A 16,739-nucleotide genomic window follows, 5' to 3' on the forward strand; every position below is an offset into this window, starting at 1 on the left:
ATACATACTGATCTTGGGCATCAGTCGACAAGTCAGTGTGACCACTGACAAGTACTGTTTTACCAATTCCATAATCTCCTGCTTGTGATACTCTGCAACTTTAGGTATGTAGTCTCAGCTGGGCTGATGAAGGAATCACTCCACCATTTGCTACACTGTCTGAAGAATTTACGTAAGTTTGGGTTGTCCAGAGATATTTGCGCAAATAAACACCTCTGTCAGGTCAAAATGTAATGTGTTTCGTGCTTCACGGTTTTCAGTGGACTGTTGGAACAAGTAAAGCAGTTGTGGTACTGCTCTGGATTTCCAACGTTGCAGGATGTACAGAAGAGCTTACCTCCATCGCTGTGTAAACTCCTGCTGGATCTGTTTTACGCGATCTGCTGCAGACACATTTTTAGAGACATCCATATTCTTGTTTACAGTGTGCAGTATTTTAATATCCCGCCTCAACTGCATATACTGTAGTCACATGACAATCACTGCACAGCACTATGTGCATGGCGAATATTACATGCAGGCACACAGCAGAGCTGTACAGTTTAGTTAATGCAATTTTTTTGTATGAAATACAAATAATAAATTATGAAAATGTATTTTATTTCTTAAAAATATATTTAAAAATTGTGGTATTAGGCTAATTTCATGATTTCCGCACAGTACATAAAATGGGGGAGAAAAAAAAGCATGACTTAAACCCTTCTTGCAGCCTCCTGCAATACACACATTTACCTTTACCTGCCTTTATTCTAAAATTTAAACCCCCTAATTAAAAAGGAAAGTTTCTAAAATCTAAAGAGGCATACTGTGCACATCTGAGACAGGTGAGGTTTTTAAATTTGCCCTAAAACTGAAATAAATGAATGCGTAAAATTGAGCCTGATTCATACATTTTACCCTGCAGACTGACGCCTCTGACGTAGGATTAGGGGCAGATCTTTCCCAGGAGGTAGAGGGCGTGGAGCACTTGGTATTGTACATTAGCAGGAATTTGCACACAGGTTAATCTGGCCCTGATAATCTGGATGTACTGTACTCTACCAAACACCGAAAACAAATTCAACCAGACGCTACTGCTGTTACTAAAATGCTGTCACACTGAAATAAAACAAAAAACGTCAAAGTTTGTGCATTGTGACTTATTTATGTTTACCGGAGCATTTATACTTCCAAAAAATACAGATTGTGCTTCACCGATTAGTATTCAATTACACGATGCGTTGAAAACTGTAAAGTTCATGAGCAGCGCAAAGCTGTCCATAGATAGAATCGGCAGACGCCCGTTTCAAAGTGGAGATCTGCTCAATCAAAATCACACAAGTACAGGTGGATGAAACTAGGTTAGACTATAACCTTTGAGCTGCTAAACAAACAGGAAATATTTAGTGATAATATATTATACCATTACATCAATTCAAGATCAATATTTTCTTTTACTTTCATTAAAATGTTTGCATTTCTGAGTCGTTCTGCGTACCCCCTATGACCCTTAGAAGTAGCCCCAGGGGTACCCGTACCCCCCGTTGAAAACCCCAGAGTTTGAAGATTCTTAGAATTCTAAGAATCTTCTATCAAAAGAAGAGATGGTGACGTCACAGAAAAGTTGTAATGTAAACTAAGGTGCTTGAGAACAAAATCTTCAAATTAGTATCTATCAACCTTACAGTACCTACTATTTAAATACAAACTTGCAGTTTGACAGACAACCTACAGAAAGTGTGGGAGCTCAGGGAGCTTCACGTGGCATTAAAAAAATGTGATGTATAAACCTTCAATATAAAAATCCACTTGTGAAGATATGTTTAAAGTGCAGTTGCTACTAATGCATTTTAATGGATACTTGACTTACAATGGTATTTTAACTGAAGCAATGAGAAAAAAGAAAAAAAGCAACATTTCCAGTTTTGGCACCACTGTTATAAAATGGCAAGCTCAGATTACAAACAGCCCTTACGCTTTTGGGTCATTACTGTATAAAATGTATGTCATAATAGTTTCAAGCATGGTTTATTTGGACACAGCAGCTATAAAAGACATTATACAATAACAACAGGCTTTGGGCTGACTGACTTTAACCATTCACTGACTTGTCTTAACATGACTCCCATATTTAGAAGTGTTTCAGATGTTCAGGATGAACTTGCAACAGAAAGGGGAGCAAACATTAGAATAGAGGCTAGCCCATCAGAATGGCTGAATCTGATACCTTTATCATCAGGTGTTGAACAAGCATTGCCTTTTATTTATCATGCCCAACAAGTCTCGTTCCAAAGCACTCTGCCAGACTTTCAATCAATTCTCATCTCCACGACCAAGATCACACTGCTTCCCCTGCTGACAGCCCCCTCCCCCAGGTTACTAGGAAGCATATGCCCCTCGACCCCCTCCAAGACCACAGCCACGGGAGCAGCTGCACCTCCCCACCATCGACAGATGGGCCGCACAAATAATACCTTTTGTTTCAGTTCTCAAAGGGACAAAAGGTCAGCCAATCAGAGCTGCTATTAACAGCTTTATCCAAATCGACCCCCGACTCAAAATTATGGATTACACTTGTAAACTCCTTGAGAGCTGGGGTACAAAAACCTGATGTTCTATTTCATGCTACTGAAACTGGGACGGGTACAAACCAGAGGCTCGATTTCATGCACTGAAACTGAGATGGGTAAAAACCAGAGGCTCGATTTCATGCACTGAAACTGGGACGGGTACAAACCAGAGGCTCGATTTCATGCACTGAAACTGGGACGGGTACAAACCAGAGGCTCGATTTCATGCACTGAAACTGGGACGGGTACAAACCAGAGGCTCGATTTCATGCACTGAAACTGGGACGGGTACAAACCAGAGGCTCGATTTCATGCACTGAAACTGGGACGGGTACAAACCAGAGGCTCGATTTCATGCACTGAAACTGGGACGGGTACAAACCAGAGGCTCGATTTCATGCACTGAAACTGGGACGGGTACAAACCAGAGGCTCGATTTCATGCACTGAAACTGGGACGGGTACAAACCAGAGGCTCGATTTCATGCACTGAAACTGGGACGGGTACAAACCAGAGGCTCGATTTCATGCACTGAAACTGAGATGGGTAAAAACCAGAGGCTCGATTTCATGCACTGAAACTGGGACAGTTAAAAACCTGAGGGCACTAGATTACACCACTGATAGTTATTATAATGTGGGTTAATAATACAAGTTGAAAACTGTTTTTGGCAGAGCTACTAGTGTAAATGATTCTCTACAGTAAGCACATTACCAAATGAAGGCCTAATACAACCACAAACATGCAATTGAGGCCGATGAGCAGGAAGACTTACAGTACTGTACAAGTGGGAAACCGAGTTACTTAACACTAGAACCGCCAGATTTTCAAACTACCTAGAATGTTATTTGTCTAATGACGTTTTCTTTTTTGCCCAAGTGCAATGCACACAGGACTGTGAAGGAATACAAAAAAAAAGCCTATCTACAGTGTGCAGCAGTTCATTTTAATTTTTTTTCTTCTCCGTACCAGTCTGGTATGCATTGGCCCCTAAAAGACCCCTCAATTTCCCGATTTCCACAAAATCGCGAATTAGGTAGACCCCTAATTATAGACCTTAGAAATTGAACAGCCGGTGTCTTCGGTACAGACTGATTTAGCAATTTAAAACACACAGTAGAATACAGCTCCACACAACACTGTCGTCTGGCAGTTCATTTAAATGAACTATACTATACACTAACTCCAGTACCTTTAAAAAGAGAGATATCTTTTGATACCAACAATTAAAATCAGTGGTATAAACAGAACACCTTGCTAAGAGATTATTCAAATTGTATGCTCTGCAAATTCGGCTCATTTTCTTTCAGTATCCTCTGCTGCAGCAAACTTCATGTATACAGCATAGAAATACAGATGTACTGTATGTGCACTTGACATTTAACTTACACGCACACACTGGGCTATTTATACACAACCATGTGACCAAGCTTTTTACTCCGATTGGTAGAAGAAGAGAGTGTACAGGCGACATCACCAGTAAAAAGATAAACTGTTTTCAAAACAAGATCAGCAAAATGTTTTAAGTTCGACAATATGTCTTTAAGTAGCTTGTTTCAATGATTAACAAAAGGAAAACAAATATAATCTCACTCCCTTTTGCAAACAAACTCTGGCAGTAGAAATGTCATTTTTGCCCTCAGGGATTCATGTGTTCTGGATTTAACCAGCCATGCCTCAAGTCTAATTGCTGGATTCCTGAGAGCCCCAGTACAACTGAGAGCCTCTGTGAGACACCATCACCACTGCAAAGACTGCTGGATTCCTGAGAGCCCCAGAACAACTGAGAGCATCCGTGAGACACCATCATCACTGCAAAGACTGCTGGATTCCTGAGAGCCCCAGAACAACTGAGAGCATCCGTGAGACACCATCATCACTGCAAAGACTGCTGGATTTCTGAGTGCTCCAGAACAACTGAGAGCATCCGTGAGACACCATCACCACGGCAAAGACAGCTGGATTCCTGAGTGCCCCACTACAACTGAAACAGAGCCTCCCTGAGACACCATCACCACTGCAAAGACTGCTGGATCCCTGAGAGCCCCAGAACAACTGAGAGCATCCGTGAGACACCATCACCACGGCAAAGACAGCTGGATTCCTGAGTGCCCCACTACAACTGAAACAGAGCCTCCCTGAGACACCATCACCACTGCAAAGACTGCTGGATTCCTGAGAGCCCCAGTACAACTGAGAGCATCCGTGAGACACCATCACCACTGCAAAGACTGCTGGATTCCTGAGAGCCCCAGAACAACTGAGAGCATCCGTGAGACACCATCATCACTGCAAAGACTGCTGGATTCCTGAGAGCCCCAGAACAACTGAGAGCATCCGTGAGACACCATCATCACTGCAAAGACTGCTGGATTTCTGAGTGCTCCAGAACAACTGAGAGCATCCGTGAGACACCATCACCACGGCAAAGACAGCTGGATTCCTGAGTGCCCCACTACAACTGAAACAGAGCCTCCCTGAGACACCATCACCACTGCAAAGACTGCTGGATCCCTGAGAGCCCCAGAACAACTGAGAGCATCCGTGAGACACCATCACCACGGCAAAGACAGCTGGATTCCTGAGTGCCCCAGTACAACTGAAACAGAGCCTCCCTGAGACACCATCACCACAGCAAAGACTGCTGGATCCCTGAGTGCCCCAGTACAAGTATCGGGATCTTCTTTACACAAGCAAAACCAAATCTGTCCTTGAAAGGAAAATCTGAAATCATGTAATTAGGTTGCTAGATTCTTCCACAGTTCACCCGTATTGAAATATAGCGTTATACACCCCCACGTATTGCTACCACTGTTTAAATAACGTACCTGTAATTGAGATCTGTCCTCTAAATCACTGCAGGAAAAAAAGAAATAAATAAACATAACAAGTGCTCTGGCTTTTCTGTTTCCGGTCCACATCATGGATCATTATTGCTGTGTTACCTGTTTGATAATGTGGGCAATAATCCTTACACTATCAGTGCACTAGAGCAGACATTTTGAAAAGAGCTTTGAAAAGAAACTACGTTATTTAAACAGTTGTAACAACACGTGGGGACGTGTAACGCTATATTTGTCGGAACCTTGGTACTTACTCCAAGTTATGATTGTCATATGAAAGCTCCTCCACAGCTCACAAAATGTAAACATGCATGCTGTCTGTACTGAAAGTATGCAGTACAAACCAAGCAGATATTTTCACCATGGTTCATAAGGTACTACATTTCTGAAATACCTGATCTATTTTTAGAACAGGCAGTGCTGGATACTGTATATGCAAATATCACTTAAAGGGACTGAACAAAAATAGTTAGAATAGATGGAACTGGCAAAATAAGAATGAAATAAAACACAAACATTGGGAAGCATAAATAATATGCCTGGAACTCCAAATATAGACCCACAGTAAGTATTGCATTGCTTATTACTGATACATGTGATTGATATTAACCGAAGTGTGATAATAGCAGTGATATAAGGAGCGGGTTTGACTAGAAGCTAAAACCTCCTTTTTTATTTGCTCGACATCAGATAGGAATTCTAAAACTCCTGTGTAACAGTTATGAGGTGGGAGTGAACCAGTCACAGGCTTCCCCACAGTGAGTGGACTCAATTAATGAAGCATTATACAAGGAAGAGAAAAGCAAACTCATTCGTTGCTAGACAATGCAACAGCATTACAAAGTGCTTGATTCTGTGTTACAGTGCAATCTCCAGTAGCACAATTAAACTGCTTCAGTCCCATAAACGTACATTGCTGGCTGTTTTCCAGCACTAGATCTCAAGAACAGATCTGTGATAAAAAGGCAGAGCAGATTAAGAAAAGGGCAGTATTAAGAAAAAGGCAGATTCTCAACCTGTGTGCATTAGAATGACAATGGATAACCAGCAAGCAGACTAGCACTAAGATTGATCTCGTTCCTGAGCCGCAGGCTGTAATCACTGGAGGCATGTACTGAGCAGATCACATCCCGTCCGGACTTGACAAACTCACTTTCAGACTCTACTCGCATTAGCAAACAGACCTCCAATGTTTGATCTAAGAAGAGCTCAGCACTGGCATCTGAGAGACAGTCAGCTAATCAACACAGAACTCAAGAACCAGCTTATTCAATACAGAGAGCTCACAACTGGGATCAAATCCAGGGAGCTCAATACACATTCACTATCAAAACCTCAGCACTGGGATCTCACACCTTAAACAGGAAATCCACTACAATGTAGTATACGGTTAGACTGCTCAGTTTGCTTCAAAAACAAATATTTACAGTAAAACAAACAGGAGCCACATGTGTTCAGTAAATTGCGAGACACTATTTATTCTACAGTATGTCCAGATTTAAGTAAAAAAAAAAAAAAAAAAGTAAAACATGTTTCTATGTAAAGTTAATCATTATAAAATCTAATGAACCATTTCCCCTGAGCCTCAAGCTTTTAAACAGCCGTCCTCCCTTGGCAGTGGCGTCTCTTTCAGATGGTAATGAAAGGAGTGTCTCTGGAGCACCGGAATGGTGCAAGGGGCCCAGCTGCTCCTCCACACACATGGTGAGGGGCTGGCCTTTTGTCAGTCTGGGTTGAAGACTGTGGCCCCTCCCACACTCCGCCTGTGCTGCTCACCTTCATTTCAAACACGTCCGTAGCATTACGTTTGTTCAGTGGTGCGCATCCACTACAACAAACACATTGTAACACTCCTACGTGGTAGACTCTTTGTGCAAGCTTGCTTGAATGATACCACCATAGAGCCCAGAGCACAGAGTGTGGTGCTGATTTAGGTGATTCGTACCATGGGTCATTCAGGTGGCTATAATGAATCATATGCATAAATTAAATGCCCACAAGTTCTGACATCTATCCATCCTCCTGAGAAGCAAACAAATGTAGATTTGTATTAACTCTCCCACCTAATAAAGCATTGCTGGATCTAGTGAAGAGGATGGTGAAAAGAAGACCATGTCTTCCAGCAGTTGAAACTGTTCAGATCAATTTCAAGGAACAAGATAGTCCCCCAGACTTGTACATGCCAGGACAAGCCATCCTTGAGGTGAAACCCAATGTTAATAAAAAATACCCGAAATAATGACCACAAACTCACTCACCTGTGATTCAGCGCAAAAGGTTAAAACACACACTTTGATTTGTGTTGGATTGCAGCCCTGATGATGTGACTTGTGGTATGTTAGAGTCGCTGGTAGCATTTGGATCAATAGATTCCAGAGGATAAAAAGCTGAACACAAACATAATTGCAATACAATTCACAATTCTATAGCACCTTTCATCACAAGGATCCCAAAGCGCTTCATACGCAAGAAAGAAAGAATAAAAACCAACAATAACCAGTCAATGAAAAGCTTCAGTAGGTCTGCTTTTCACTTTTTAAATTGTGCTAATGAGAGTCTTGCCTAATACGTCCACTATTCTAATAATGTGTGTTAATATTGGTGAAAAGCAATTGTTAAATAAATGCACAAGCAACGGGAACAATGGTGCAGACAGGCAGTTGTTTTTGTGCTTAGAGTAGAGGTCCAGCAGTCCCAGTCAGGGCAGTGGCAACAAGCCAGCTTTAACAATAATAATAATACAAAAAGGTACGAAGAGGACCCTGCACCCAGAAACCAGAAGACAGATAGAGTACCCAAGATGCACTGCTGAAGTGAAACACAAACTGAGTAATATAGTAATACAAAAGGTACGAAGAGGACCCTGCACCCAGAAACCAGAAGACAGATAGAGTACCCAAGATGCACTGCTGAAGAGAAACACAAACTGAGTAATAGGAACTGCAAGTCCATACATGTAAATCCATAAATAAACTGAACACAAGCTGACTTTCCACACTGCTTCTTTTTACGCAAACTCATTTCTTACATGAGAAAAGGAACTTCAGTCTGTCTCTTCCCTTTGTGCGTGAGAACCTCGAGTTCCTTCCCACACTAGCAGTCAGCCAGGGGGGAGGTTCACTGCCTCCAGGGTACAGCTGCTTGGGATGGGCTGGTGAGAAGTGGCATCCGACTCCACAGTGTGAATGGATTGTTAAGTCGGGTGCAGCGGTGAGGTAACATAGATACTGGGTAGAAAACAGGGATACAATAACACCGGAAGGGGTTTATACCGAAAGGATTACGTCTCAGTAACTGAATTCCATTTATTTAATTAAAATGCAGTTTACCAACACCTTTAAAATTGCATATAAGAATAAACGAACACCACAATTAGGGTCAAGTCAATGGGAACTGCAAGATTTTTTTGTGAGTGCTGCTACAAATTATAGTTAATACACTAATTATGTAGCTTAAAGACTAGACAGTGACCAAGTTATGCTTGAAACGGTTATATTAATTTAACAGTGGCTCTGTATATCACCTGGTATTTAATAATGGTTTTAACCCCTAAAGCTTTGTTTTCCAGTCAAGCCAGTGATTCAATGTAGTGACACAGACATTTGAAACTAGTCACTTGTAGTCAGTCGCTCATTTTGTATATTAATGTAAAATAGGAAAGTTTACATTGTTTAACTTAACATTTGGACAATCATTTCAACAGACCTCCAAGGTCTAATATATGCATTATTTTAACTTGCTTTAATTTCCGTTTTAAGGGCCTACTGTGGACTGCACAAGTGAAGCCGGTAGAATATGAATGGAGTTAAAGCCTCTATTTTCTATATACCCTGAGTTAACAGATACCACATCCTGTTGAATGCTTTCTGCACAGAACTGCATTGTCAGCAACCTAGTATTCTGTGCAGGCCACTGTCTGCTGAATAAAGTGTTGTCCTTCAGATGAAGATACTCCTTTCTATACAGACTAATATTATTTCAATTTGTTTGATCTAAAATAGTATCTGGAGTTGCTATAATTATTTAATTGAATTGTAATTCACTCTATGAATATTTGTGTAGTTAATTAAACTATGCTGTGTTTGGAGTAATGACTTTAATCTGGATTTGTTTTATGACAATACCTTAAAGTAGGCCACCCTGAAGTCCATCATGAAACATGATCACATTTTTGTGGTTTCCAAGATATAGCGTTTATACAGTGGTGTGCCTACTTATCTGCTTTACAAACCAATGACGGAATTTATGTTTTGACTTTACCATCCCAGAGAGCTAGTGCGTACCTCACCAGACTGTAACTGGATGCATGGACGCATAAGGCATACTTCAGACTCCGACATAATTTCTGGTCAGAGTCGAGGTTCTCCGACCCTGTGCGAAAGGTTGGAATTACGTCATCCACACTCTTGAGACGTGTGTCTTTTTTGGAAAGTCGTACAACCTTTTCTTGTGCGTCTGCGACCTGGAATCGCATTGGGTCGTATAATGTTGAAAAATGTCCACATTTGCTGCATGGTCGAAGTGAAGCTGCACAGCTTTTATAGCTGTCTGCGCCTGACGTCTCGCATTCATCTACGACAGAAGTATGAACCAGCCCACAGCACGCAGTCCCAGAGACTATGTCACTAGACTCTGTGTATGTGCGGGCAGCTAGCTAAAATAAATGTAACTTTAAAATAAATCTTAACCTTCGGGTTGCAAACTCTGAACCGTTTTTCCTCACGTGGCGCTCATGCTGCAGCAGCTCATTGAATTCAGTACAGCTGTGTAATACACTGGGGAGTCTCAACGGTTTCTGCAAATTACTTCAAAAAGAAAAATAAGGCAGCCACAAATAAAACCCCTAAAACGGGACACTGCATCTGTGCTTTCACAATGAAGCAGCATTAGCCATTACTGCACTAAACACCACACCTGCCCTCCACACCGCTCCGGTTACACCACAGTATAGTAAACAATACACAATGTAATCAATTACATATTAACACTAATGAAAAAAATAAAATAAAATACATTTTACCACTGCAGCTTTTCCCAACACAAAACATTAGATGATACAGAATGACCTCACCAAGTTCCATCAGAATTGGAAGAGAGGTTCTCAGTAAAGGTAGTGATCCTAACCCTACAAGGTGAAAACTGGGGATATTTAAAAGCAACATGGTGCACAGCTAGCTTTGATGCGTCAGAAGCATTTCTGCTAAAGCAAGATAGACAGCAACCTGCCTTCAGGTAGCCTATATGATCTGTGGAAAAGCTTGTCTCTCAGTCACTGTGACTCCAGTAAAGCACTCCCACACAGGAGTGTATGCGAGTCACACAATCGGGAACTAGTTCAAATCCCGGTTGAAACAAGTTGTTATCTAGCCTGGAGATCACCTGTTGGTTAAATGTATATTTTTATACCCAGTTTACCAGTTTCAGCTTCAACCAAACGCTGAATTAGTTATTCAGATATAATTCCCGTCTGAACCAAACCATACAATGTGCATTAATGCATTACAGTAATGGGATTTCTTCATTTTAAAAATTAGATTGTTATTTCTTGTTTGCCCTCAGCCACATTTTCTCCTTTACTAAGCAGTAACCACAACAGACAACCTTTGCGTGTTCCAGCTCAATAAACGAGGGATGATTAATAACTGAAACTTGTATTACAGTAAATAAACTTTTAAGAGCACAATCTCTAACAGGAAATGTGCTTTTTATATAAAAACAAGTAATGTATCTGGGAAACTAAAACAAACAAACATACATACAAAGGCTGTAATAGCCAAATATGTCAATGTGAGATATGTACTGATGTCTACATCATATCTGATAAACCTTACAGTAATTTTGTACAAACAGGGAGGTGTCTGTCATTCGCTGCTGCCTGACAGCAGCTGTGTTCACACGGGGCTCAGCTGTTCAGTCTGCCTGCGGCAGGGGGAGAGTTTCTTTACAATGTCAGGGGCTCCGGCTTCCCCTAGGCATCCAGCAATAGTCACCAGCAAGTGTATACAGAGATTATATAAAAATGATTCAATTACCTGATGCCAGTCCTTGGGAGACGACAGCCAGTAACACCACTAGGGACACAAAGAGTCGGTCATAAACAGTAAGGACGTGGACGAGGAATCTTGTCTTTGGTGCTACCATTCCATTGCACATCTTTTATTCCAACTGCAAAGCAGAGATCCTATCGGGCTAAACCTGCAAACAGAAAAAGGGAACATTTACCTCCATGTACTGCAGTCACACAAGGTGCAAAAGTGTGCAGTGCTGTGTAACTCTGCTAACACGCAGATAGTTTAACTGTGGTTAACAGAAGAGGTCACCTTCACCTCAGCTTTGACACTGTGCTTAGTTTAAAGGAAAGGGCAGGTGATAATGAACACATGCAGAGAGCTAGCCTTTCTCACACAAAGCAGGGATCAAAGTAATAACAGTATTTAATCAAAAAGCTCAAAAAAAGGTATGCGATTAAAAACAAGACCTGTGGTAATCCATTCAGCTTCCGAGACAAACTTGAACACTTTTTAAGCAGCCTTCATTAGTGGAAATATACATTTTCCATTGCTGAGTGTTTTGTTAACCAATCATACATGTGAATGCATTCAAGACAACAGCTTCTGCGGATACATTTCTAAACCGCATCACATCTGAATGTGCAGTAATTCCCTTGATGCAAAACTCTCATGTCTTTACCATATATCCACTGATTTGAGCAGAAATGTTGCTATAAAATATTATATTAAGCAAGTCATTTACAAAGGATCTGTTGCTTGTGTGCAATGCTGACAACACTGTTAAAAATACAGAACTTTTGTACAATTAAAATAGGTTATCCTCAAAATTATAGTATTTACAGTTAATATGCTGAATAAATTTGATTAAATACATTGCTTTTGACAGGTATTTAGTATTATTATTTTTTTAAAATCTAAAAAAAGTGAATGAAATGAACTCATGTGCCTGAAGGATCATTATGCCTCACAGTACAAGGCTACCAGATTTTACTGAGTATGGTCTCTCAATGGTGAACAGTGCAAGAGCTACCAAAGAACTGCAGCGATCTGCATGATGCTGTTGCACTGGGTCACAAGGGCCACATATAAAACAGTGTGTACTGAGTATAAAACCTACGTGCTGCCACAGACCTCAAACTATGTGTGGGTGTGTTCTTTGCATTATTATTACTTGTGATGAAGGAAGTTATGGTACAGTAAGCTCTTTTATTCTCCCCCCCTCCCCCCTCGGTTCCTGTTCTTGCGTTTTGTTTTTCCACTCTACGTAACACTCCAGAAAGATGCAGCTGTGAAGTGTTGCAATTGATAAGCAGCTCCACACCCAGCTCTGGAATGGTACCAAGCGAGCAGAGACTTCCTTGTTTTGGAACCTGGGAACACATCACATGACTGAAGCACTTCTGTACAGCCATGCAACCTTAACTCTCGCCTGAACAAACCATTGCTCAACAAAACAGCAGCAGGATAGCAGTGTGGGCATTTCAATAAATTACAGTTAACATGGCGACTGGCATCTGCACAATGTGTTTTAAAACACTAAACTTGACACATTTTCTTGAAGATTTACAGTCAAAGCCTTTGTCCTTCATTTATAGGTTTGTTTTAGTACAGTCGCCACCGCTTGAATAGGCGTGTTTGTGTTAACGTGATTCACCCGCAGTAAGCGATGGACGGTATAGACATCCACACAATAACCTGACATTCAAAATGTCCCCCAATCACCAGTACAGTGATCAAAACAAACACCTGTGTATGCGGTTAAAAATCTTTATTAAGACATTCATTACACTAATAAAAAAGATGGATTAAAAGCTATGAATATAATAAAAAAACAAGTTCAAAAAAGCAATGGAAGTGCAGAAATGTACAGGACAGGCAGGCTGCATTACTGCAAACTGTTTCCAGCGAAGAACTCTGTGATACGCCTCTGGACGATCTTTTTATAATGGAAGTACAGAAATGTACAGTACAGGCAGGCTGCATCACTGCAAACTGTTTCCAGCGAAGAACTCTGTGGTACGCATCTGGACGATCTTTTTTTGCAAGTATGGAACTCAATCCTTCAGCGTTTTCTAAGAAATCCCAATTCGGCTCTATATCCGGATGCTGCTCCATATTAGCAGTGTTACGCAGCACGCACGCTTACGTCACTGGTGTCCTGGTCGCCAAGGTGACACAGCTGAGAATTCTTCCTCCGACATCCCCTCTGGTGTTGTCAGAGTTTCAGTTCCAGTTGTATTTTCGTCAGCGCTCTCCTCCTCAACTACAGAAAAAAACTGCTTTTTTGAAGCAACGTTGCATTGTTTGCTGACTGACAGAGTTCCCAGCATGCTTTAGCAAGCGCACAGCACCTAACAGAGACATTTTATTTCCACTGAATTTTCGTGCTGATGCTCATCGCTTTTCTCTTTCCAGCCATGCTGGAAGCGATTACTACAATATAAGCAGTGCGTTTGTTATATAAATCTATGTGAACGGCACATAACGAGATCCAAACAGCTGAGTTTGTCCAGCGTGCTTAAACATGGTATAAACCATGCCTTTCTTTTTGAAATCAATGGGAATGGCAAACGCTATTTGTCAGATATAAACGGCTGCCAGAAATATCCCTGCACGATGTAAGTGGTGGATACTGTATTTCGAAATGTAGGACTATTGAGTGTTTCACAGTTATGGACAACATGTTTAAAGTTCAAGTTTCCCTTTTACACAGCTCAGTAGACCTGAGGTCAATTACAAGTGCAGGTGTCAATTGGTCATTAATTGCAATAACAGTGTAATTGTATTAGAACTGTCGTTGAATAATTACAGGTTTATTTGATGTAACGTGTGTTGAAATGCTTTATCAACACTGGATCGCTCCTGTCATGCTAATAAAGCCAGTTTGAATCTGAATTTGAATATTTTTTTCTGTTGCAGGAGGTGCATTGGGTTGTACGTGTCACTCAAGCAGGGCCTTGTGCACAGGATTGTCAAGGCCTTTTGTATGTAAGTTGGCACACAAGTGCATAAATACAGTCCTTAAGTTCTTATCAAATAGGCTAAATCAACATTCATGTCCTGACATTTACTGTAGGAGGCTGTTCCAGAGGTGTAATATTTCCACTTTGGATTCTATACATTTCCCCTACCTTACCAGCCTACAGTGTCACAGTACAGCTCTTTAAAAGGCACATGATGAAACACACACAGCACTCTGATTAAGGGTAATGATGGGAACCTTGTTTGTATTTCTTCCTCTGTACAGCTCAGACTCTGTGGGTTTGTGGTAATGACTGGGGTGGCTGTTTGACTCACAGTCTAAAATCCTGGGTTCAGTTCTGAGCTCACAAGGTCCCTGAATCAGCCCTGAACAGCAGGACGCTTATCTGCCCTCCTCCAGCTGGCAATGAGGACGCTTCTCAACCAGCACTCATTTCTCCATTTGCTTTTTAAAAAACAAAGTGTGGAATCAATTAAATTTAGCAATACACAAATAAATATGTAGAAATGGTGGCTCACAGCACAAAACACATCCCAGAACTATTGTAAACAAACACAGAGAAAAAGAGAAATGTTGCTTTAATCTTCTTTGTGCTCTAATTTCAATCATATATTTCCACAGCAGTACTTTTGTATATTTAAGTAAACTGTGATGCCCACTCTACATACACATTTGAACATTACTGTCTCTCTCTCTGGGAGAGACAGTTGATTTTGCAAAAACTACACTAAAACCTGATTCATAATTTTTTAACGAACTAATTAACTATACAAAGTATAGGTCATTTTTTAAAACTGTGATTGATCCCTTACACCTTAACATACATGTACTGACAAACAGTTGTTAGAATTGATTTTTTTTTAAAAGTACATAAAATGACATTTATACATTTAGGGATTTTAATGAAATTGTCACAACAAACAAACGTTTCCCAGCACTGACACAATGGATCCTAACTTGGAGCCCTTTATTCTGAACAAGGAAGATTCAATTCAAAACAATCAAGCACACACCCTGCATTAAATGATATTGTGTCCTCCCATCTACAGCTTCAATCCAGTGCAATCCGATGTGCAAAATAACATAATACATAAACTGCAGTCAGACACTGGAGTTAGACACGTTAACATGCCCTCGTGAACTGAACAGATGCAGAAATACAATGAATGCGAAGCGATGACAGCTGTTAGAACCGCACAAGGACGCACACGGCAGGAGGAGACGCATACACGGAAACCATTGGGGTCTACACTGCACACAAAGGGCAAAACAGCTACTGCTACAAATATAATAACGATACAGCATGGATTAATAAACAGACCCATTAGTGCAAGTCACATTCACAATCGCAGTGGGCTACGGAGTGCTGTGAGAGTTCACTGCTGCAGGGCCAGTCTGCTGTAATCCGATAACCTGACTATTCCAGTCACTGGTAACACACCAATAACTAGTAATACAAAATAACTTGTTGCAACAGCTTTCTTCATCTTGACTTCAAGCACAGAAACCCGGCTCTCTGTGTATAATTACAATTAAGAGTGTAGAAATAACCACTGCTACCGGTATTGGATGGTTTATTATCTGAGAGGGTGACAGCCAATCCAACGGTACAAGAACATCGAGGAGATGGAGACTGTAACAGAAACAAACAAAGCTGGCTTTCAATCGAGTACGTACTGCAGCATTTGGGATGCTTTGCAAACAGCACATGCTTATAAAACAAATACTCTATGACCCTGATACTGGCTGATATCGACGGGCTTGCGATCCACAGCAATACTATTATACCGGCTGTCAGACAGATAGGCCTGCTGTAGCAGGAACCACAACAACACAGCCGGACTGAAGAGAAACCCCAGCGAACCTCGCCGAGAACTCACCAGCTTCGCTTCAGGACCCTTCTTCTGCAGTGTCTGACACAGGAACATGAAGCCCGAATCGGAGAGGAGCAGGTACTACCCGGGCAGCGGACTGCGTTACTGTTCAGCGGTCGGAAAGCTAGACTCGCCAGTCAGCTGTCTAGTATCTGTCTGTTTTTCTCTCGCTGTATGCTAATAATGACAGCGGAAATGGATACAGTGTATTCGTGAAACTCGCGCAGTCTCTGTAGAACTGACACGGGTCTAAGGGTTGAGGGCGGGGCAGAGCCCGCACACGTCATGTCTCTTAGCAATTGTTCACATAAAAGCCGGCTGTAATATTATATCATCCTATATTGGCTACGTGTATGTTCCTTAAATCAATTATAGTGTGGTATTTAAATATTACAAACAACACATTACGTGCCATATATCCGATTAACTAAAATACAAACATATGAATTCCTATAAAGTAGGAGTCATAGGCCAAAAAG

At 41.2% G+C, this 16,739-nt stretch overlaps 1 protein-coding gene across 1 annotated transcript in view; it reads right to left on the minus strand.

Moving 5' to 3' along the window:
• The window catches only part of LOC117422392 (sushi domain-containing protein 6-like), a 46,818-nt gene extending 30,083 nt beyond the window's left edge, over positions 1-16,735 (minus strand). Inside the window, exons 1-2 of the mRNA XM_058987222.1 lie at positions 16,267-16,735; positions 11,425-11,587 (exon numbers count right to left, since the gene is read on the minus strand). Coding sequence (XP_058843205.1) covers positions 11,425-11,545 — 121 coding nt within the window. The 5' untranslated portion in view covers positions 11,546-11,587; positions 16,267-16,735. The remainder of the gene's footprint in view (positions 1-11,424; positions 11,588-16,266) is intronic.
• Positions 16,736-16,739: the final 4 nt, after the last annotated feature.

This window comes from Acipenser ruthenus, chromosome 15, assembly GCF_902713425.1.
Source record: "Acipenser ruthenus chromosome 15, fAciRut3.2 maternal haplotype, whole genome shotgun sequence".
NCBI classification, from domain to species: domain Eukaryota; kingdom Metazoa; phylum Chordata; class Actinopteri; order Acipenseriformes; family Acipenseridae; genus Acipenser; species Acipenser ruthenus.